Source organism: Chamaea fasciata, unplaced genomic scaffold (assembly GCF_029207755.1).
Source record: "Chamaea fasciata isolate MVZ Bird 193981 ecotype frontalis unplaced genomic scaffold, bChaFas1.0.hap1 SCAF_1, whole genome shotgun sequence".
NCBI classification, from domain to species: Eukaryota; Metazoa; Chordata; class Aves; order Passeriformes; family Sylviidae; genus Chamaea; species Chamaea fasciata.
Window position 1 is genome coordinate 45,597,470 of NW_027094086.1, and position 23,860 is coordinate 45,621,329.

The 23,860-nt window shown below is 38.4% G+C and overlaps 1 protein-coding gene across 3 annotated transcripts in view; it reads left to right on the top strand.

The window, feature by feature from the left end:
* The window catches only part of CDH2 (cadherin 2), a 115,663-nt gene that overhangs the window by 62,661 nt on the left and 29,142 nt on the right, over positions 1–23,860 (top strand). For all 3 annotated transcript variants that reach the window (XM_066182135.1, XM_066182126.1, XM_066182143.1), the window contains 5 exons: positions 14,635–14,861; positions 16,690–16,836; positions 17,894–18,049; positions 19,394–19,538; positions 20,592–20,764. In XM_066182135.1, the coding sequence (XP_066038232.1) occupies positions 14,635–14,861; positions 16,690–16,836; positions 17,894–18,049; positions 19,394–19,538; positions 20,592–20,764 (848 nt within the window). The remainder of the gene's footprint in view (positions 1–14,634; positions 14,862–16,689; positions 16,837–17,893; positions 18,050–19,393; positions 19,539–20,591; positions 20,765–23,860) is intronic.

Sequence of the window (23,860 nt, forward strand, 5' to 3'; positions counted from 1 at the left end):
AAGAAAGAATGGTTCTCTTTGAGAAAAGAGGAAACTGACACGAATCATACTAATTTTTTTTTTTCCCTAAATAAAACAACAAAGATTTCGGTACATAGTTTTAGGTGGTGACAGATTTTCAGGACAGTATTTTGAGAGTAGTGTTGTATTCCCTCATTCATTTTTTAATTACTTCAGTATGACTTTCAGATTTTTCTTTACAGACTTCTGTGCTGATTTCTGATTGCTTTGTGAAAGTCTTCTGAACTTAGGTCTTGCCTGCTTCTTAGAATTAATTCAAGTATTGTTTCTGATTTTTTTTTCATCAATGCAGCATGAATTGTGTTTGTTCTTCATCCATCACTAGATAACAGCACCTCTGGTTGTGATGGGGAGAATGCATTTGGCAGAACAGTGGGAAGAAGTGATGTGTCCAATGTTGTTGTTCCCTATAGTACTTTGAGTTAAGCTTTCTCAGGTGAGGGAGATGCTTTTGCTTAAGATATTGCTGTTTGCCTTGTCTCTGCCAAAATCAAGATTTTGGGAAGACCATCAGGTCTGCTACCTTTAGAGACTTTTCTTATTCTCTCCATCTTTCCCATTTGGGAGAGTGATAGAACAAGCACATATGTGGCAACAGTACTGCCCTGAAGAACATGGTCACATTTTATGGCAGACACCACTCAAGGACATGTAGTTGAAAAATGTGAAGGCAGAGAATGGGGTTGTGTCATGTGTGAGAAGGTAGGCTAAGAAAAAACATGGTAGTGTCAAGCTGTATTAAGGATATTAATTAATACCAAAACAAGTTAACATTGCAGTACTTGACAAAAGTGCAGAAATCTGTTGGATCTGGAGGTAAACTACTGTAAAAACAGAGTTATGTAGCGCAGAGAGACATGAGTCAGTTGAATGTGATTGAAGACAGATTGAATGCAGTTACAATTTTTATCGTGGGGACTTGTTGAGAGTAGCACAGATAAATCACAGTTCCGTGACTAAAATTTCACATCTCAAGTTCCTCTTGTTACGTAGGTCCTCAAAGAAAAATTTGAATTGTATATTGGACACATCCAGCAATAAAGGAGTTAAAGAAAAACTGTGTAGATTTGTTATACCATTTGTTTTGAAAATCTGTAAGTTATGACTATAATGTACAAAATGCCAACAGATGTACATTAAAAGTGATATATCTGCATTTATAAAACAAAAAAATCCACACTGAAGTGAAATTTTTACATTTTTAACTTCTAATAAGGAACAGCAGCCGTGTTGTGTGCTTGTGAGCCAAAAATCTTGTTAATTTTCCCCAAATGCCTTTCTCCATACCCAGGGCACTGTATGTATTTCATTTGTGGCATCATGTGTATGTTCTTTGATTTTTTTTGATTTATGACACTACTAAGAATGAATCTGTTAAGACCTTCATATGAATGTTATTATTTTATGACACCATAGTATGTTGGCTTTTGTAACATCCTTAAGTTATGTACACAGTACCACAGGGATTATTGAAAAATGGACTGGACCTCAAAATGAAGTTCAATTTTCAATGGCTCTTTGCTTTCCCTTGGCAGCATATCAAAGCCAAGTAATAATATTTCAGTGCCAGTATTTTAAAATGTAGCTCAGATGTTTATTGTAAGGTCAGATCTGTTCCGTTTCACTTGCTGCTTCCTCCTGCTGTGGGAGAGGCTGCTTTTAGTTTGCAGAAATCCCTTTCTCATGGGAAGGTGAGCTTTAGATACCACAGTCTTGAACCCTGAGAGGCAAATCAAAATAACACATCACTCATTTACTGTAGGCATTGTCTAACTAATAAGAGTTGTTCTGGACTCCAAGTGCTCAGCTGAGATGGGCAGATCAAATTGATTATATTTCTTGCTAACCTGTCTGATTACCTCATCAAAGTGTTACACCAGCCGTGTAGACTCCTTGCACTGGCAGGAAGGTCTGCTGTACAGGGACTGTGAGCAGCCCGTCCAAACAAAGATGAAAACGTGATGCCACATGTTATGGATAGTGCCTTTTGGACAAGTTCTGAGCCTGTGTTTGCAGGCTCTCAGGCTGTGTTTATTGGGAGCTCTCTCCTGAGGGTAACCGAATTCCTCACCTTTACTGTAAAATGGGGTAGGGTGATGTGAATATTAATCTATCTTCCAGTTACAATGTGCACCTTTTAATAGAAAGTACAAAGTAGCGGAGAATATCTGCACTAAAATTACTAGAAATTAATAGAACCCATTTAGCTTTGGGGTTTTTTTGTTTGTTTGTTTGTTTGTTTGTTTTTCAGGGTGTGCCTATGTGCAAGGGGATGGTTTGTTTTGTAGCTTTTTGTGTTGGTTTAGTTTGTGGTTTTGGGGTGGGTTTTTGTTTTGGTAGGTTTTTTCTTGCTTTGTGTGGTGTAGTTTTGTTTGCTTGTTGGGTTTTTTTTAAACTTCTTAGAACACAGCCCTAAACAACAGTGATATAAGTCCTAAATAGCGCTGCAGAGACTCCAGTCCTTGCCTATGGATGCAGACTGGCCACACCTGCCTGCTGATGGCTATCAGTTGCCTCAGAGGTGAGAGGAGAGAGTTTTTTATCTGCTACTGACGAACGTCAGGCTCCCAACATCTGATGACAGGTTGCTATTTCATGCTCTGCAGTTTTGTTTCAATAGAAACTCAGTATGCTGTTTCACTGAATGGCTTTGTGTTTTCCCTGTTGGTGACACTATTGCATTTATGGACCAAAAGCATATTCACATGCATACAAAGACACATCTGGAGTGTAGTATTAGAGAGGAATTGTGCATCATGCACCAAGAAAGGAAAGAATTTTGCCATGAGTAATGTTAACAGTCTTTTAGATCATGAATCTGCTTATATTAGCCATCAAAGTACAGCATTTCAATGATCTTTGCACAAGATGTTCATGGTAATGCTTATCCTAAGGAAAAATATCTCTGGATCAGCAGTCATTACTGTAGAACACATTGGGTAGTGTTTTCTGAAGTGTACAGCAAGCGTAGCGTGGCTTTCTTTATTCCCTTCGCAAACTGGCATTGTTTTTGGGAAGAGGAAGTGAAAAGATGTTTGTTCTCGTGAGTGAATGCCACAGGTGTCTTTTTGAGGAATTCAAACATTTGAGGAAAATTGAGTGGAATACAGATGGCAGTTGAAATAGCCATTGAAATGTTAAAATGTTTATTACAATGGGGCTTTTCCATTCAGATCTCTTTTGGAAATGAATATTTAGTATTCTGGTAAGCAAAGCAAGGAGTGCCTCTCTATTGGAATAACACAGTACTTGGGTTTCTAAAAGAAGATGTAGTTCCATTTTTGTGATGGACTGATTCTGCAAGTTACTGAGTGTTTCCGTTGTTCAGGTGTTTGTATTTTATTTGATTCATGTAAATATTAGAAATTACCAATTTTCATCTTGCACCTAGGACTCCCAGTCAGGGATCAGTCGTGTTATACCAGTTGCTGGAGGAATAATCCCCAGACACTTGGGATGCAGTCTGGGAATTTGAAGGGTGTTGCTGTGTAATCTTTAGTAAGAAACTTAGAATGTTGTGACTAATAATTGAAAAATCAAGACTGCGTAGAGTGCCATAGCTCAGTGCTTCACAGCAAAATAGTCTTGACTCAGACTGTAATAGGTTAATTGCCACATCCAGAAATGAATCCTAATGATTCCCTCTAGGAGCCATTATCACATGTGGGGTTTTCACAGAGATATTTATAACTGTAATCTTTGGTCTCAAAGCTCATGTAACTGTTCAATCCAGCAAAGGGGTTCAGAAAGGTAATACCCTGCTCTCATCCTTAGGCTTTGCTAAAAGTAGAATTTTCAGTTCTAGTTCAATCAGTCAAGCCCCTGCTATTTTCAGGCATTATTTCAGTCTAACACAATTTGGATGTCAAGTGTCTTGTGTTTTGTGCTCACAAGGCCCACAGGAAAGTCTAGACCAAAAAAAAAAAAAAAAAAAAAAGGCTGCATTTACCATAGGAAGAGTATCTTCAAATATATTCGAAGATTGTTCTTTTTCTTCTCTGTTCTTCTTTGACTACACTGAATCCTTTTTGTAACACAAGAGTCTGTTCAGCCAGTTCTGTCTCTTCTCTTTCCACCTGGAATAAATTGCATAAATTTGCACAGCATTGCTTTGGCATAGAATCCTAAAGTATGTCTTAATTTTGCAGTATTAAAAGTTCCCTCTTGAATGAAGTCTGTCTGTATTTTGCTCATTTGTCTGCAAATTATGTCCAAGGATTTATTTTCTTTTTCCCTTTCCTGTATTAATCCTGGTACCATGTTGTGCTGCTGTCATGCTTGTCTGCATTTTGCGAAGAAAACGTTTTTTTAATCAGTCTTTTTTTCCTGCTGTAACACCTCTTTTATTTCTGTCGATTCTATTACTGTCAATTTGAATTTGAGGGGATTATCTGAGCCTTGTAATTTTGTAATCCCCAGACAAGATTTTCAAAGAACAGTAAAAGATCTTGAAGGAAAGTAGCATTACTTAAATGTTGACTTACATTGTGTCACATGTACACAAGTAACCCCTTGTTGGTGGTTTTAACGAGTTTGTGCTTTATAGTGCAGTCAAATATGAAGCAACAGTGCTACTTCTGCTTGCAGCCAGTGTTTCTCTAATTTACCTAGAGTCAAATAGGCCTTACGTGAAATTAAAAAATCATTTGAAAAGACTCAAGTCTAAGGTCATGTGTCTGCAGTATAGTCCAAGTTTCTCCTCCCTCGTTTGTTTTTCCTTTTGTGCTGTTGATACTTGGTGACCTCGCAAGGATGGGTGGTTTTCATCTCATTGAGAAAATGGTTTAGGTAGTCAACCAAGAAGATAAAAATAACTAATAATCATTTGTGAGCATTCACTAAGTGCCAGTCACTAGAAAGTATTCTAGCACTGGATGTTTTTTCCTGATCATTGTACTTTAGCTCGTGAGGAAAAATACGTAATGTATGTACTCTTGGCTCCCTTGTATGGACTGATGACATCATTAAGGTTTCCCTATGATGTTGCAGTGTTTTAGGTGAGCTTCCATAACCAGCAGTGTCAGGTAACTTCCTATATATTTCTAATTAAATCTGATTTTAATACTAGTGGTTCTTCATTTATTTTTAAGGCATCTGCACACATATGTTGGATTGAGGGGGAATGTGAGGCATATTCAGAGAGATGCTGTAACAAGATTCTAGGAAAAACCCAAATAATAATCCTAAAATATGTGAAATCAGGCGTTTTCCAGATAGTTCTCTTGATATTTCCCCCTCTTTAATGATAAACAGTTAATTAGCATGTCACCTTAGCTATTTTAAATGTTGAAAGCAATACACAGTGGGAGTGAATACTCACTTAGGGGTTACTTTCACTCACAGGTACTCCCTCATAATAGGATAGACATGCAACTTTTTGAGTCCTCTGCTTTGTTATAGGCAGCACTACTGTGGCCTGGCTGTGAAATACTCTGTACTAGCCTACACCAGTCACCAAGAGCTTTTTCTGAATTTTAATGTCAGATATCTCTTTTTAAGAATAATAATGATGAAAACCTGAGGTCTGACTAGATACTGTTAAGCTGCCATGCCAGCTAGTTTTCTGCCTGAGGCCTCCTGGACATGATCCAGTGATACTGTAATCAGTGGGATTTATGATTTTTATTGCTACCTAACCACATCAGTGTAAATACTGCTGGGCTATCTCTGCTGTCTCTTCCACCCCCTTTGGCAACTGGCAGGTTTCTTGCCCTTGTTTAATACAAAAACACAATGTTCCAGCAGGGTATTTTTACACGGTTACCCATTTGCTAAGGAAATGAGCATCATCCCTGTGTTACAGGGTGGTTCTGCTCTGAGATCATCTGTGCCTGCTGTTTGCTGTGGGGATGCTGGTGCAGTTGTGTCCGTGTCCAGCTCTGTTGGCTGGAAGATTCTCCAGGTTCCCCCCAGAGGATAACAGCCTTCATCTTTTAGCAAAGAAGTGGCACACAGAGCTGCCACAGTAACTAGAGTATGACTAAGGACCTTTTAAAAGTTATAAAGAATAATTGCAGCTTTGGAAAATTAGACTGTAGCATGCCCAGAGGAGTGACATGTGGGAGTGTGACAAAAGCCACCAATGTTAGGCAGACCAGACAGAGGTAGGAAGGTAGCAGAGGAAAATTTGTATTGGTGTTTGTGGAGCGTCATTGCTTTCAAATGTGTGCTGGTTTGTGAAGCTGAAAAGCAAGTTCAGGGAGAGTTGTCCCCTTTCCCCTTGAATCATCCATGGCCACATGGGAGGGACTGCGAAATGTGATCTCAGGAAACAGGAGGGATCCTGGGGTAGGCAGCAGAATACAAAACATGAAGTGTTCCCACGTCTGCTTCAAGGCTTTTTTTTTTAATGGGAGGCAGGATTGTTGAGAGAAGTTCTGCCATTTTGTCAGTGCTGGGATTTTTTGTTTAATGCAGTGCAAATACAACACTCAGTTCTGCCTGTGCAGTCCTGTAATTTAGTGAGAAAAATATGTAATTTTATTTTACTGTATTTCTTTTCATGGTAAGAAGCAACACATTGTCTAAAAGTGATATATGCTTCTCTCCTGTGTTCTGTTGTTGTTCCTAAACCCCTTTTAGTGTGGGGGCTTTAAGCCACTGTTTAAAGCTGCTGACCGGTTGAATTTATAAAATACATCATCAGCTCATTTGAAAGTGTGCACCCATTTGATATTTCAGCAAGTTCTGGCTTTTTACAGAAACTCTAGGAGCCTGGATATTTAGTTTGTTAGTTAATTTGTTTAGTTTTGTAAAGACAGCCTCAGATGATCTTTCTGCCTAGGTGTTCTCCAAGCCTAAGCTGTAGCCTGAAATTAGCAATGCTTCGACACCTCAGCACCTCTGTCAGGAGCACAGGTGAAAGAGGGGACAAGAACAATGGGAGCATCAGGGAATAAAATAAGTTTAAAGAAACTAGAAAACAGAACACCTGGAAAGGCAGGGAGAAAGAACAATAAGGAAGAAAGAGAGAATAGCTAAGAAAAACATTTGAAACCTGAAGCTTAAAAGGACTTCAGGCCAAGAACAGTTAGCATAGAGAAAATATAAAAGCATCTATTCTCTGTTCTCACTTTCCTTATTGCTAGTGAGGAAAAAGGAAAAAAAAAAAAAAAGAGCTTACTTTTTTGGGCATTTTCTAAAGATAGAATAAAAGGCAAAGCAGCTTATCCAGTTTTTTACTAAATATTTACGTCTTTACCTCAGCACAAAAACTGCCCTTTAATTGCTGCACGGTAATTGTAGGTATTTGTTTCTTGCACTGCTTAAGGTCACATAAAAATGAATAGAGGTAAAAATAGGTTTGTGTTAAGTGCCTCAATTTTGAAACCATTTTCTGCTAGCTATCTGCAGAGACAGTACCTTTAGTCTCCTGGTTTGACTGTTCAGTAGATACATTTTTTAATTACCAAATTGGATTTTAGCAGGTGTAGTCAGTTGATGCATTATGGGTATAAGAGATTAGTGTTTAATCCTTCTTTTTATTACTGTGTAGAATAGTATACTTGGGGAAGTATTAAAGGTGCATTGCATACTCCAGAGTACAGAAATGACATTTATTACTGAGTTTTCTTTCAGCTAGCATCATTTAGAAAAAAAGCCGGTGCAGAACTTTGCAGGGGCCTATAGGCTTATGTATAGTGAAACTGCCTTAATACAGAGTGGAGGAAAATGGAAAGAAACCTTTCTGTGTTTTAAAACAAAAGCAGTTGTCAAAATACAAGTACTTTCCCTCTTGAAGATAATTATTCTCTTTTTCTACATTTTATTTTTTTCTAAAATAAAGATAAAAGAGGTGTGAAAGCACAGATCTTTGTGCCAGTGAGTGGTAGAGGCAAGGACTGAAAAGGGTCAGTGAATCAGATATAATTTGGACTCTGTTTGAGATACCAGTCTTGTGTTTTGCTGATGGCTGGTATTCCCGTACTGAAAAGCTGCAGAGGCATTTCTGTCGAATAGAAAGAACATTATCCCCATTTTCATTCTGGCATGCCTGTTACGACTTTGTTCTGTAAACAAAGAGGATTATGGGAACTGGAAACTAGATGGCGTTTTATTAAAGAACTGTGTGAGTCTTTCCCTGTGAATGCAAGAATTAGGCAGTCTGGTGATAGCTACCTGTGAAAGAAAATACTTTAAAAATAGACCTTAATGTTTGAAATGTTAGTGTTCATAAGGAGGCAGTCCTCATGAATGTAGGAAGGAACTGTAAGATTTCCCAGTTGTACCTTGCAACAAAATACTTCCAACGAAAGTCTTCCACAATAATTGTGCAAATTAAGAATGAAAAAGAACATTTGCAGAAATAGGGAGAGGGAGATTTATGTCCAGTGTTCTTCCGTCATGTAGACTGCCAGATTGCTTTGAAAGTATGTTATTTTAGGAAACGTACATATTTATCTATCTAGAACTAGCAGTCTCAGGAGTGGGGCAGGAGAGAGAATCGAATTGAATCATAGTTGGTAACCAGTACAAATTATTTTTACCAGCATAGCATACAACTTCTATAAAAACTTAGTGTTTTTGTACAGTAGACTACTTAATATCCTAATTCCCCAGAGTAAAGTCATATATTAGTACTAGATTTTACCTAATGCCTGTTACAGGTCACTTGAACTGCTTTCAGTTAATGAAAAAAAGTGTACAGTATAAATTAACCCTAATTCTTGCAAATTACTTTTCCTTTTAATTATTGTTTTCCTAACTGAATGGACAAGCAAACAGTTCAGCATGGGAAAGTGGGAAGTTAAGCTGCTATTATTCGGATCATAAAACACATGAAGTTGGTAAATAGCTTGAATACATCCTCAGTTTCACCTCAGTTGAAACCTTCTGATGTGACTCTTCCTCACCGCTTGAGAGCTTCATAACCAGGCTTACCCATGGAACCAGGCTGTAAAGATGTTGAAGACAAGTGTAAATAGGATTTAGAAGCAAATTTGGCCCTTAGTAAGTGGCAAAACTCCAGTTGGGCTTGCATGATCTGCTGAAGCAGCCCTCTGCTCCAAGTGGGCTGGGGTGGCAGAACACAGTGCTCAGCACAAGGCACAGGTTTACAAAAGCAATTATTGAGTTAGCAGGCTTTGGTAAGTAGCTGTCTTTTGACAGCCAGCTTTCAAGTGTCACAGCTTGGTTACTCAAGCAAGGCTCAAAATAAGTAGCGCTTTGAGATTTTGGATGGTCTGGAGTATGGGATAAACTACAGGTCAAAAATATAAAAGCAGAGAAGAAGAAGGGATTTTAAAAAAAGACTAGAAGAACCTTTTAGAAACAACACTGGTGTATGATAAATCTCAAAAGGATATAATGAGAAATGGAATTACAATACAGGTAGGGAAATGCCATTGCCTAAAATAACCTGATTATGTTTCATATTTATTTTGACTCAGTAATTTCCGTAGCTAATTTTCTCGGTTTGCAGATGCAAACAACATTTTTCTGGCTGATGTAGATAACCCATGTATCAGAAAATCAAATATTAAATAATATTTAATAATATTTCAAGCTGGTTTCAGGAAGTTCTAAAATCAGACCAAATTTAAAATGGTGATGGAAAAGGCAAGTTAGAATGTAATTTAGTTCTTTGTGATTGTAACAGTTCGCCAGGATGTCAAAAACCCAGTTCTTTTGAATGTCATCTATAATTATAGTAAAGGATGTCTCATGGGCATTACACATGCCACTCCAACAAGCCATGAACTGAAATACGAGCATGTGCATTATGTCAGTAGGACTAACAGATCATCTTACAGATACAGAAGTAACCAGTATGAATAAATTACTAATTTATAAAGTAAAAGGGGGGGAGGGGGCAGGGGAGAGCATTATATGGGGTTTCTCATGTAGTTTTCTCCTGCTTCTGCTTCTCAGAAGTAAAGACTTGTTAAATACAGAGTGTTCTTGGCGAGTTTTCAGATATTAAGTATGCAGATAACTAGACAGTTGAAGCAGAATGTTTCCATATAGTTGCTCAATCTGTCAAAGGTAAAAGTGGTCTCTAGTAGGTGGTTGTACCTAAAATGCTTTCTTATTCTGTTTATTTTGTCGGTTGCAAAATGATCCCAAGTGGATTAAATAGCTATAGGTTTTCTGTTATACGATGAACACGTTTAACTGTATTGCTGAAGTACATGTGGTGCTAGCACTTGGCATTTATTGCAGTTTTCCATGATGTCTACTAAGTGAGCCTTTGCCTTGAGGTTGATGCTTAGGCACTTAGAAGAGCATTCAAGAGGAGCAGCGTTCCAACAGATTTACAGAAGGAAGCACACTAGATGTGACTTGAAAATTATTCTAAGTGCAGAAAATCCAAATGGCAAACTCAGTCTCATGGTCAAAACACGTAATGAAAATTCTGTATCAGTATTCTGTGTCGCACATGAATATCATATCTTCATGAGATATTGTACAATGGTCTCTGTAATTAACATCAGTTATTTTGCTCAGTCCTTGTTTGGCTCAAGTAATTCTGATATTATTTGCTTAGGAGAAAAAGAGCAGAAGCAGGTTGTCAGAGAGTGCAGACCAACATGAGTAGCTGTATTTTGCAGATACTATGAATCATTCATCTCATTAGACCTGAGTATGAGTGGTGGTGATCTCTAATGCACTTTAAATGAATTTGCATTTCTAGTTCTTAATGTTTTGTACACGACACATGTATGCATATGTTGTAATTACTTCCATGTGAGAGTGTTAAATTGAAAGCTTCATTTAATATTATGGAGCTGTAGACTTCCATTTTACAGTGTTGTCATCTCAGAGGTCTTCTTTTATTCTTTATTTAATAGAATATACTTGCCTTGGTTTTAAGACAAGACTCAAGATAATAATGGTCTTTTGTCTTAGGGTATAATATTTAATTATCATATGCTAATGCTAAATACAATTTTTCTTCTTTTTAAAAACTCTACTTTTATAAATCCTTGTGCACAGCCTTATTTTGGGCCTGTGAACTGAGTGCATTTACTCCCATGTTGCATATTACTGCTTTCATATGACCAAAAGTATTCCTTTTAAAACTGAAACAGTTATCTTTGAATTTGACTGAATACTTCCTAGGGCTTACAAACAGTATACTTCAGAAAAGCAGATACTTTCAGAAGATGTACAGAATACTCAAAAATACTTGAAAATCCATGAGTTATTTTTCTAGATTATGATACTCTTATCTGATCATTCAGAGTGTTATTAAAAAGCAGTAAAATCAGATACTTCATTACTCTTTCTATTGCATACAAAGTGACTAAGATTCTGAAAAGTATATCTAGTTAACCTTTTTTTTAAGTGGAAAAAAAATCTGTGATTGATCTGTCAACATAAAGTGACTTGTGGAAAGCATGCCTCCCTTTCCTGTAGTTTTTAGAAAAGAACGTGGTTGCATAAGCAGTCATTATTCACAGTAAAAAACATTTCCTGTAGCATTTTTGCAAATAAAAAAATCTTTGCCTAAAAACCTACTGTCAGAAATCACTCTTTGTTCATAGTAGTTGAACACTGAAAAATGAAGCAAAGTGATCTAAATCGAATTTACAAGACTGATAACCATGTGGTTGGGGGGAGAGTAGCTACTGCACAACCTGTACTCTGTCAAGGGAATTTAATTATAGATGGTTATACTTGACCATAATTCGTTAATGCGTGCTCCTTGCAAAGGGAGAATAATTCTCACATTGAAAATTTTATATGTTTTTACCAGGATACTGTCAGAGGAAGGGATTTTCATTGAATTTCATAATACACAGTCGCCCAGGGGAAGAATATCAATGAAGTGGCTAGCAGGGTGGGGTTTTTTGTTTTATTTTTGTGCTGCTGGAGTCTATATGTAAGAAGATAAAGGAAAGAAATATTCTTCTTTATTAATTTGAATATCTAAAATACGAATATTTTCTGTTACTGTGCAATAGTTAGGAAATAATTTTTTGTAAAATATTGTTGTGATATGTTGATCTTTCGGACTATAGTGACAAATATTCATTTTAGCTTTCACCTATTTGAGAAACAGTAATGATTGAAGTTTAGATTAATATTTATTCTCTTTCCCATTCTAGTACTTTTCAGAGGTAAGTGAGAAGAGCCAGAGGTAGAGCTGGCTTTGCTGTTTGTCCTTTTGGTCAAGACACTTCTTTGAAAAGCAGATTTTGAGAGCAGTTGTAGCTGAGATGAGAGATTAGCAGAGGCATAGAGCTATGGGTAATGTTGCTGGCTGGTGATTTTTTGTTTTTTGTCTTTTGTCTTTTTTGACTTGGGTGAACTGTTTCTGAGAGGTTTGTTTGTGAACAGTGGTGGCATTTCAGGGATGCCCAGCTTCCCCCATGCTTGGGGTCTGCATCATCTGTGACTCTAACCAGTTAAAAATAGCACTGATTAATAGTCCAGTCATTAAATTCTTGTAACATTAAATGTAGTGACTTTGGAGTAAGCTCTTCTTGGACATCTTTTTATTTTTGTGCTGGGCAATACGGTCTACCCAGCTCTGAATTCCAGTTCAGAGTTACAGAATTAGGACTGCAGTAAGTATTTCTACATACTGGAGTAGTTGCTTTAAGTAGTAGTCTTATATTCTTGGCTTAGAGTCACGCATGTTCTCAATTTGGCTGTTGCATTTCAACATAGTGTTGTAGTGAGCTGACTCAAACTGCAAGGCCCATGCTGAAAAAAGCAGGAGGTCAATGGGGTGGTTTACATCTGGGAACTGGACCTTCTGCCTGTCAATTTTCTCCTCCCATGTGAACAGCAAACATCTGTCATCTTCTCCAGATTCTGCAGACCTGTAGCCTGTAGATTGTAGGGAGGGAAGTAATTGTACCTGGTAAAGCAGGTAGGAATTGCTTTAGTATATGAAAACTTCTACGAGAGGCTGAGTATTTATTAGGATTTTAGAAAAGCACTCTCTCTACTTATGAAGAAGACCAGAGGCAACCTCTCTAAGGAGGATCACAGTAGCAGCCCTGCTGGGGAGGCTTCAGCCTTCTACGCAGGCAGATTTGTTGTTGCAGGGCTCAGTTCTTTGTGGACATGGCATGCTCTTCTCCCCAGGGTGAGGCTGGCCTTCCACAGGAAAAGACCTTCAAACTATGGGATCTGTCTGGAAAGAGCAGTATCCCTGCCCAGTTCAGCAAGATTAAAATTTAGAAGGTTGATGCTGTATCATTTGTTTAGAGTAGTGCTGTGCGTTGTCTTCTTCTATTATCTGATGGACCCTTCTAAATTACAGTCTTTTCGGTCAGGAGAGGGCAAGTGCAGGATTCTGGATAACTGAAAGGGTGCAATAAGAAAAAAAATCTAGTCTGTCTTCTGAACATCAGCTTGGTCCTTAAAGTTCAAATACAAAGAAGTATGATTCGTCTTAGTACTTCCTGAAAACAGTGCATTACAGAAGAAAGCATATGATGCATGACATTTAGTAGTGATTTTTCTTGAGAGGGACCTTTAGGTTTTGCAGCTAAATAGTTTGTGCATGGTTTAGCACAATATAAAAAGTGCAATAACTGAAATGAGGCATAAAGCCTCATTTCATCTTCATCTTCACTATGTGGATTTCAGCACAACCTTCATAATGGTATTTTGCACTTCTATTGCCCATACAATCAAAATATTTCATAATGTTTTCGAAACATTAAAGAGCGATCATTGGTTATAAAAGCACACTTTCATTTTATCACTTACTGTTATTTGCAGTAACCCAGAAGATAAGTGGTGGTGAAAAGAATTGGGTAGGGAAGGCAGTAACCTGTTACCAGTTCTGTTTTGTGCACAACACATCATTATCTCTACATTCCGTTTTACTGACTTCTTGTTCCAGTGTGTGTCTTTCAGACACAACAAAAGGAAGGAGGGAGGGAATTAAACAAGAATAGGTAATTCCTAAGTAGATAAAGGGACACTTGTGGTACATAATAAAGCTTAAAAAAAAACCAACCAAAAAAAGAAAACTCAAACACAAAAACCAAAACAAAAACTCAAGAAGATCTTTAAGTTCGGTTTTCTCTGTGAGGTATTTACTGCCTCCTCCATCTTGTCAATGAGGGACAAGGAAACTCAGTCCCAGAGCTCATAAGTAATCTTCCTGAAATGGCACAGCTGAATCACAGGCTGATGTGGGCACAGAATGTAATTTTTTAAACATATTTTAGGGTTTCTGCCTTACCCCCACTGGCAGAGAAGGTGCTGGGAGCACAGTTGTGTTTGCTGTTATGGTTGCTGTGTAACGAAATTTTTTTAGTGCTATCAAGCTTGACTGGATCTTCGTGAAGCTTGAGATACAAATCCCTGCAGCCATCAACTGGCAACCAACTGAAATGTACCATAGGACATGGAAGGGAGATGGTTTCCTTCCTGGTGGAGGGGTAGATTTGTAGGAGGGAGGTTGTTCCTGCCTAGGATTGAAATCTCTGCCTAGCAGTCCACAGAAGAATATCACTCTTACATGGCATGGAGTGATGGGTGAAGTAGAAGTACAAGTACTCATAATTGCATGTGATAATAGCAGCAGCAAGTTAAGTATCTCTGCTTTTGAGTTTGTTCTTAGTGCATTTGATGTCAGTGTGAATTCAAGTGGGCTGCTTTTTCAGTTTTTTTTTGTTTGTTTGTCATTTTATGTCTGTTTTACAGTGAGGTTTCGAAGCTGTGATGGAAACAAAAAAATACACTTTGGTAGCAGTGAGCCAGAAGATTTCAGAGTAGGTGAAGATGGTGTGGTCTATGCAGAGCGAAGCTTTCAGCTTTCAGCAGAGCCCACAGAGTTTGTCGTGTCTGCTCAAGACAAGGAAACGCAGCAAGAATGGCAAATGAGGGTGAAGCTAACCCCTGAACCAGCCTTCACAGGGGCTTCAGAAAAGGTAAAACAAGAGCTAAATGCAGCCTGTATAAATGTATCTCCACAAAGAGGCCTAAAAATAGGGATTTAATTTTGGCTGTCATGCACCTCTCCATGAACTAGCTTATTAATGGACACCTAGTGCATGCAAAGCTGGAGCTTTAGAAGGAACTTGGATGGTCTTTTGTTCTGTAGTTTTGCTAAGGCATGGAAAGATACACCTGTTTTATATAGGATTCTTTGTGTTTGAGCTTTTTGTTTGTATAGCTTGAGATTTATACCTGAATTTAAGTCTCACACAGCCATTTCTTTATTTTAAATTGCTTGAAAGTATTATAGTATTTATTCAAGCGGTTAAATATAACCACAAAATAAACAAATCTGTGATAGAATGCATCAGTCACATTTATTAGATGGGAGCTGTAGATTTACAGCAGTAAGTAGGAAAGCACTTCTGGCAGGGAATATTGGCTTTGTCTTGTCCCGTCATTATCAAATCGGGGATTGTAAATTATTCATGATTCCAGCACTGCTTGGTAAGGAAGGTAGTCTCCCTCTGCTGGAAGCTGCCATAGGATAAACCATGTACTGTAACAAAAATCAGACATAGCAATATGCAGTTAGCAATGGATTTGCTTTAGAAAAGTGTATTAGGTTTTCTACCTTTTTCTGTTATATTACCTGTGGCCTGCTGTGTCTTGCCTTCTCCTTAGTGAAGGAGAAGTGCTTCGTTTCCAGGAAAAGAACAAAATGTATTTGTAGATTAACATACCTCTAATAGGTACACATTAAAGATTTAAGCATAATGTTAAAATAGGTAATGTGGTTATGCAATACGTTTTTCCTGAGAACACACTGGAGACCACTGCTGTGTAATCATCAGTTGTTTGTTTGCTTACTTGGTGATTGTGTTAAATCTGCTAAGGCATGTTTGCAGCAATGGAAATACAGTTATTTTGTTCATGGAAGCATAGTAAAAGAGCAGATGCTTAAATGTGCCAGAGCATGCCCTGTTTATTCCGAAGACACTATTCAGGTATCCTTACCATCAACAGGATGTAGAGTAGTAGAATCTGGCCTTCAGTTGGGCGTCTGTTCATACTTTGTGACATAATCGCTTAGATTAAAATAAAAGTTCTTCTTTTAAAAGATTTGGAAAATGTTTTTGTGACCCTGTTTGCAACCTTAAGCAGGCTAGCTGTGTGTGCTGTCATCCAAAGGATGAAATGACCGCAGATATAGAAGGGAATAGGAAGGGAATGTTGACACCCAGCAGAGATTAATGCCCAGTTTGTAAAGTGGGTCATCTACTGCATCCATCATGGCTGACATAGGTTTAAAATAATTACAGCATTAATTCTATGGGATTTAATAGGGTCATAAATATTTGAGAGATTCCTTACCAGTATGTATTAAACTTGCCTTGGAACTCAAATTACATTATAGCACACCCAGATCTAAATTTAGTGTACAGTAGCACATTACCTGAACTGAAGCTCTAGCTGATGAGAAATACATAAAGGCACACTTTTAAATTCTGCAAAATAGTAACTACTTCTCAGAAAGTGCCAGATAGTTTACACATTAGTGCCATGTTATAAGTGGTTTATAATTCCCTTTCTCTTCCTAGTTAAGTAAGGAAAAGAAGGGTTCTTACAATTTTGCAGTGCAGTTGTAAATGATATTGGTTATTTTCAAACTGCACTTTGAATGCAAATAAAACAGTTCAATGAGCACAGAGGAAAGACAGTCTTTCAGTCAATTATGTAATTGTACCTGAGTTACTTTATAATGTCTGCTAGTTATTCTCCTTCTAACATGTCCTTAATTTTATCTTGTACCTGGGAAAGGACCAAAGGAAAATTGAAGAAATCATATTTCCATGGCAACAATACCAGCACAGCGGCCCTTTGAAGAGGCAGAAGAGAGACTGGGTTATTCCTCCAATCAACCTACCAGAAAATTCCAAAGGACCTTTTCCTCAGGAATTAGTTAGGGTAAGGAAGTTAATAGAAGTGTGGTTTCAGTGTCCCTCAGAGAGCTCTTGAAAAGATTTTGTGTAAATGATGTCTTGTTCATCGTCCAGACATTTATCAGGGTCTTTTGGGCTGATTTCTTATTGCTACCTCTGCATTGCATGCCCGGATGCATCTGATTTCCTGGAGTTTAACTTGTTCCTATGCATCTGTACTGGTGGAAGGTGACCTTGTTTTTGGGTGGTAAGTGTGTTAAGGGGTATCTCTGCTGGTTCAGGAGTTCTCCAGTCTCCTGCACTGGAGTTGTTTGCCTGGGAAATGGTGTGGGAGTGAACAGGAAGCAGAGTGCACCAGGAGACCAAAGGAAATGGAATCTGATGGAGTGAAGACAGCAGCTGTTTCACAGGACTCTGCTGCCCAGAAGTGGCCACTGCAAGGAGCCAAGCACCTCTTCTGGGCTGGCTTCCAACCATGGTACTGGCTGGTCCTGATCAATTTGTTGGAATTTGACAGAACATTAGCCCAAGCTGATAGGACACAGTTTCACTCTGTTCTGTGTGTGTGTACTGGTGATTCAGCTGCTCCTCACAGACGCACTGCCCTTCAGTTGTTTTGTTGGACGACGAAACAAGTTCAGTCTTTAGCAAAAATGGCGAGTTTCTAAAGAGCTGGCCTGCAGTGGAAGAGAGCCTGTAGCTTTGGGCTGGGAAGGAGGCAAAACACAAACCAGACTTTTAATTTCACGTGTCATTTTGTGATGCTATGTGTTTTCTCTAAGATCTAAACAATTCTGCCTAAGGTGAAAGTACTTGCTTGTTTTTGTTTAACACCAATCATTTTTATTCTGAAAAACAGGGATAATTTTACCTCCCTGAATATCCTGTGACCAGTTTCTAACAGAGTGCTGTTGAAAACTTCAGACTTTATACCAACTCTGCACCATTTCCAGAATAGTTACTTCTGCAAGTGCAGCTTAAGGAGCAAGGAGAAAATAAATAGAGCTGCTCTTTCTCTCAGCAGCAGTCCCATCCTGCGCTTGTTTGTAGCTAATGCAAACTTCATCTTTTCTGACACACAGATCAGGTCTGATCGTGATAAAAGCCTTTCTCTACGGTACAGTGTGACTGGCCCAGGAGCTGACCAGCCTCCCACAGGCATCTTCATCATCAACCCCATCTCAGGACAGCTGTCTGTGACAAAGCCTTTAGACCGGGAGCAGATTGCTTCTTTTCATGTAAGAGTTTAATTTACCATAAATCAGATTATCAAATTGAAGACGAACATCTGCTTCAAACATAACTTGAGCAGCCAGCATTTAGTTTTGTATGAGATATGATTTGTAGCAGATTTGTATTTATTGTACTTAATAAGGCTAACTCTTACTATATTTAAGCAGCTTAAATACATTAACATACGTAAACAGTGATTAAGTGTATTTAGATAAAGTAATTTTAAAAGATTGAAATATGGATACTGTGGCTTACATTTCAAGTACAGACCATTGATCACAGTCTCCACTGAATTGTATACTTTCCAAAAGTTTATTTTTAATTCAGCAACTTAAATTAGGATGTGACTGCTATTAGAATTGTAGCAGCTGTGATTTGAGAAATGGATGGGAAGAATAACGTACCAATTTTTATTTTAAGGGCAAATCTAAGCATTTTAATAGAATTGTAAATTAGGCCTGTCAGCTTATGAAAATGATATTCTTTGCTCTAAAGAAATTGACAAAGTAGACCACAGATTCCAGTACCAGTGGAAAAGGAAAGTTTCAAGGAAGAGGGGGAGAGCAGGCTGTGGACTTAAGTTTGCTGTGCTTTTGGGAAGGTACTGAAACCACCCAACTGCTGGAGAGAGTTTTCCAGCCTGTTGTGAATTAAAACACTCCTTGCCTTGTGCCCTTTGAGTCCTGCTCCCAAACAGAAGACACAGCAGGAGGTATCTGAGGGGGAGGTGTGGGTGAAAGGATCACTCAAACAACAGCTCTGGCATCCATAAGATTTTAACTGAGCATTTGACATTGGCAATTCGGGATTTACTGACTTAGGAGTTCTTATTTATATGAGTCATTTCCAGAGTGGTGAGTTAATAATGCCATCTTGCTGCTTTCTAGTAGTTTTGTAGCCATAAGATATATGTGTGTATATTTATATGATGGGCATCAGCAGGAGTGCTGTAGAGAAAGTTGGTTTTTTTCCCTACCAATGACCGTACTGTGGTCTAAATACACAAATTTACATTTAAATCTGCATTTTTTTAGAGAATGTTTTCTAACAGTCATTATTAAAACCAGAATTCTAGGTGACAGTAGGCACTAATAGTAATAAAAATAACATGATCTAAAATAATTTTCATCACATCAGAGATGGAAGTCTACAACTTAGAATAGTTTGGAAGTCTGAACATCCATTCCATTAGCAACCTGGGAATTTAAAAGGTCAATATGAGGGAGCAGTGGCAGATAACAAAATACACTGAGCTAAAAATGCCTGGCCTGAAACTTCCTGTCACTGTTATTATATCTATTTGCACCTGTATGTTGTGCAAATTCTAATACTTTTAATGATTTTTGCAGCTGAGAGCACATGCAGTGGATGTAAATGGAAACCAGGTGGAAAATCCTATTGACATTGTTATTAATGTCATTGACATGAATGACAATAGACCTGAATTCTTACACCAGGTTTGGAATGGGACAGTCCCTGAGGGATCAAAGCCAGGTAATACATGGGCTTTTGGGAGACAGAGGTATTATTTTGAAGTATCATATTTACAGTATCATTTTGAAGGTGTGATGAAGGGGCTACCTTCAGACCTTGTAATACTTTGAAAGGTGTCCTTAGTGTGACGAGTGAAATCTCAGATACTATCTTCTTATTCCACCCTATTTTTAATGCACTTTTTAGCATGCTGGGATTCATTTTCAAAAGACAAAATTGCTATGTACATGAACTAGAACCAGGGAAGGCTTTAAGAATATGACTTCTGGTTCATGGTTTTCAAAATCCTAATTATAACATCACAGTTCTTACATTTATTTTTATGATAGACATTGATGTTCATTTAGTTGACAGGTCAGGGTATAAGAGACTTCCGAAACGTCACTAGATCCAGTTCTAGTTCTGATTCCCAGAGGCTTTGCAGATACTGGGATTTGAAATCAGTGTCATTTGAATTCTTGAGAAAACCTAAGTGTTGCTCAGATCTCATTAAAATTCTAATCAGCTCAGACTAAAGTTTGCAGTATGGCTGAAACCAGTTTCTTAATTTGTCAGAAGTGCAAAATGAAAGGTTAGCACCAGTAATGTGTTTTCTAACTTTGCAGTGTTTACTTGGCGTTTGAGATCTATCTCAAAGACTTTTGAGAGAGTATTATTTATATTGATTTTCAGTCACTATCAGTATGTCCACCAATTCTGAACAATAAGAATATTTCCATTGGCCCAATTAATAACATAAGTATCTAAACATGAGATGTTCTCTTGTTACAGAAATGTTATTTGTGGCAGAACTGTAGGATTTCATTGTTTATGTAGCTTCTTCAGTCATAAGCAAATCTAGTCTTTTATAAACAGAGTGTATTTTTATCTTCTTCTCTTATGAATTTTAATTACTCTGGTGAGTCTTGAGTTTAGCCAGTTTGTTTTAAGTAAAGAAGGAATGTGCAGATTTTACCAAAAGAAATATATGCTTTGACCACTGCTTGTAAAGTGATCTTGTATAATCAGTGTGTAAACTGTTTATATAACACCAGTTATTTATCCTGCTGCTAGGAACCTACGTGATGACTGTTACTGCCATCGATGCTGATGATCCCAACACCCAAAATGGGATGCTGAGATACAGAATCTTGTCACAGGCCCCGAGCAGCCCTTCTCCAAACATGTTTACAATCAACAACGAAACTGGCGACATTATCACTGTAGCAGCTGGGCTTGACAGAGAGGTATGGCAGGTCTTAATCCCATGGGCTGGGTTGCACTTAATATCTGTGAAGGTGCAGGGCTCGGAGGTGTGGGTGGGTGAGAGGCTGGACATGAGCTGACAGTGTGCACCTGCAGGCAGTCATATCCAGGGCTGCATCGTAAGCAGCATGGCCAGCAGGTCAAGGGAGGTAATTCCCCTCCTCTCTTCTGCTCCTGTGAGACCCCACCTGGAGTGCTGCATCCAGATCTGTGGTTCTCAGCACGGGAAATACGTAGACCTGCCTGGATCAGGTCCAGAGGAGGGATGTGAAGATCGTCAAAAGGTTGGAGCACCTCTCCTGTGAAGATAGGCTGAAAGAGCTGGGACTGTTTAGCCTGGAGAAGAGAAGACTCTGGGGAGACCTTATTGCTGCCTTCCAGTACCCATATGGGGCCTACAGGAGAGCCTGGAGAGGGGTTTTAATAAGAGCATATAGAGATAGGACAAGGGGAGATAATTATAAACTAAAAGCAGGTGCATTTAGTTCAGATAAAAGGAATAAATTCTTTACATTGAGGGTGATAAGACATGGGAACAAGTTGTCCGGAGAAGTTGTGGATGCCCCATCCCTGGAAGTGTTCAAGGCCAGGCTGGATGGTGTAGTTGGAGGTGTCCCTACCCCAGACTGGGTGTCTGCAATTAGATGATCTTTAAGGTCACTTCCTAGTCCAGACAATTTTATGATGCTGTTCTGTATTTCTCCTTCTCCTCAGTTTTAACTTATTCCCTTTCTTCACCCTGTTGACACTTCATTGTCCTAGTCCCAGAGTACAAAAACTCAGAGGAGAGAAAATGATGTTAGGGATGAAAATTGGACCTGCGTATTCCATACATGTAGTTACTCTTGTCTATGTGGAGTCATGGAAGAGATCTTGTCCCATAAGCCTGTTTGTTCTTCAGAAACAGGGACATGCTAAAGCAGAGCAATGCAATAATAATAATGATAAAAAGAAATAATCTGTCAGTAATTCATTGCTACATGCTGAGCAAGTCCATCCTGTCTAGGCAGTTCTTCACTGTGCCCACCACTGGAGAAGGAGTGTGCCAGATCCTCTGCTCTGATTCACCCATCTGTGAGGTTGGGAATAAAAATATTTCCCTCCCAACTCCAAATCTGTCACACTAACTATGCTTTTAAAAACCACTTGAAAACTTCACAAGAGATAAGCATTATTTTATAAACAAGCCATAAAATCCAAACAAATCTCTTTTGAATACATCTTGTTTCAACTTCTGTATTACTAACCTCATTTTAGCTTATTAAATCCAAAGTACTGGATTTGCTGTTCATCTTTTAGTTACTTGTTTGTAGTTATTTAAAATGGAGAATAAAAATGCTTTCTGAAATTCTGCATTCGCTATTAATATTCTGATGCATTTCAGTTTGAAAGGGGCAATCAGAAGATTTGAGAAGCTAAACAGACTGCTAGATATTGCAATTAATTTTTGAGGTTTTATTAACATTCATTCAGTTTAAGTTGCTTTTGAAGGGAAGGGATTTGAGCAAAGAAAAACCCTGAACTTTACAGTATTCCCCTATTAAATTAAAAGAATGATGGGCAGCTTTGCCCTTGTTTTTAAAATCCCCTGGTCATCTTTGGCAGATGAACTTTCAGAAGGACATAGCGATAATTCTTGAGGTTTTATCACTTGGTGACTAGCTACACTGGAGGGATTTAACTGGGGAGAAACCAGCTGCCTGTGGAGCTTAGACCCTCACATTAACAGTTGGAAAAGCCTTGTCATTCACCATCAGTTTTCCTGATAGATCAGTCTGCTGATACCCAGATGGGTATATATAAACATTTCTTCAACATGCTGGATATTAATGATTAACATTAAATCATTCAAATTATAAATTAGACTAATCTGAGATAAAATGGTTTCCTTCCCAAGCTTTGCTTCCTCCATTTCCTGAGTCATTTCGTGGAAGTCAATTAAATTAAAATGACTGGGAGTCTAGAGTGACAAAGCTGAATTGTCTTCTGACAGTGGGCTGGGGAGTGCTCTGTTGTCCATGTACCCCGGCTGGTCTGCCTGCTTCTGCCTTTCCACTCTTTCCTACAAGTCTTTTCTGTCTTTATAAAGCTCTAATTAAGTCATAAAATACTAGACAGAATTTAAAATTCTTATATAATGTGACACATTTTTTTATGGGAGCATAAGTGTTGTAGGCATTTAGAAAAAAAAAAAAGTGGTTCCTCTGATAGCATTCCTCATCTGCTGGTATTTTAGATTAACATGCACAATGCGTTATCTGTGCTAACATGCACAGGAAGAGATTTGCTTAGGTAAGGAAACTCAGCTTAAGGCAGAAGAAATCTTTCATTTGTTATCTCAAAAGATGCTGTTTCATGAGATCCAGCTGCTCTTATTTCTTCCGTTATTGCTGTGGAATTCACTTCAGCATTAAAACATCTGCCTTAGTGCTGGAGGTGCTGAAGAAGTCAGGCAGGGTACTTAAATTTACACACTGACATTCCTGCCTCACGTGAGGTTAATTCAGTGAAGTGCTCTTTTATTTGGCCTGTGTTGAAGTGGAAAGATGTGAACTGATGAGGTCTGCGTTCTTTCTTGAAGCTGCCAGTTCGCTTTTGGATGTGTTGCTGCTAAGTCTCTGTGCAGGCTGCTGACACATGCTCCACAGCTTATTCCTGGCTGCTTCTCAAACCACAGTAAAAAGAGGAGACCCACCTCCCCCAATTTCCCCATGCTTGGAAAGTTGTGTACTTGTTGATTTCTGAAATTTCACTCTCAGCAATTGATCTGCTTTATGTGAGTGCTGGGACGAGGGGAAAAAAAAACAAAGAACCAAACAAAAACAATGGTATGCTCTCTTTTGGGGCACTTTATGGACAAGTTCTAAGTGTGCTGGTTCTGTTGGAATTAAATCAGATGATTGTAAGGAAGCTGAGTCTCTGTGTAATAATAATGGAGCTTCCTTAATGAAATTTGCTTCTTGGGATCAATGTGTTAAGACCCAGATGAATCAGAAGCACCTGCTGTTTCAATAATGTAGAATCTTATGGCAGTGTGGTTTGCTTCAATACTGCTTTAGATTTTATTGCTTCACAGT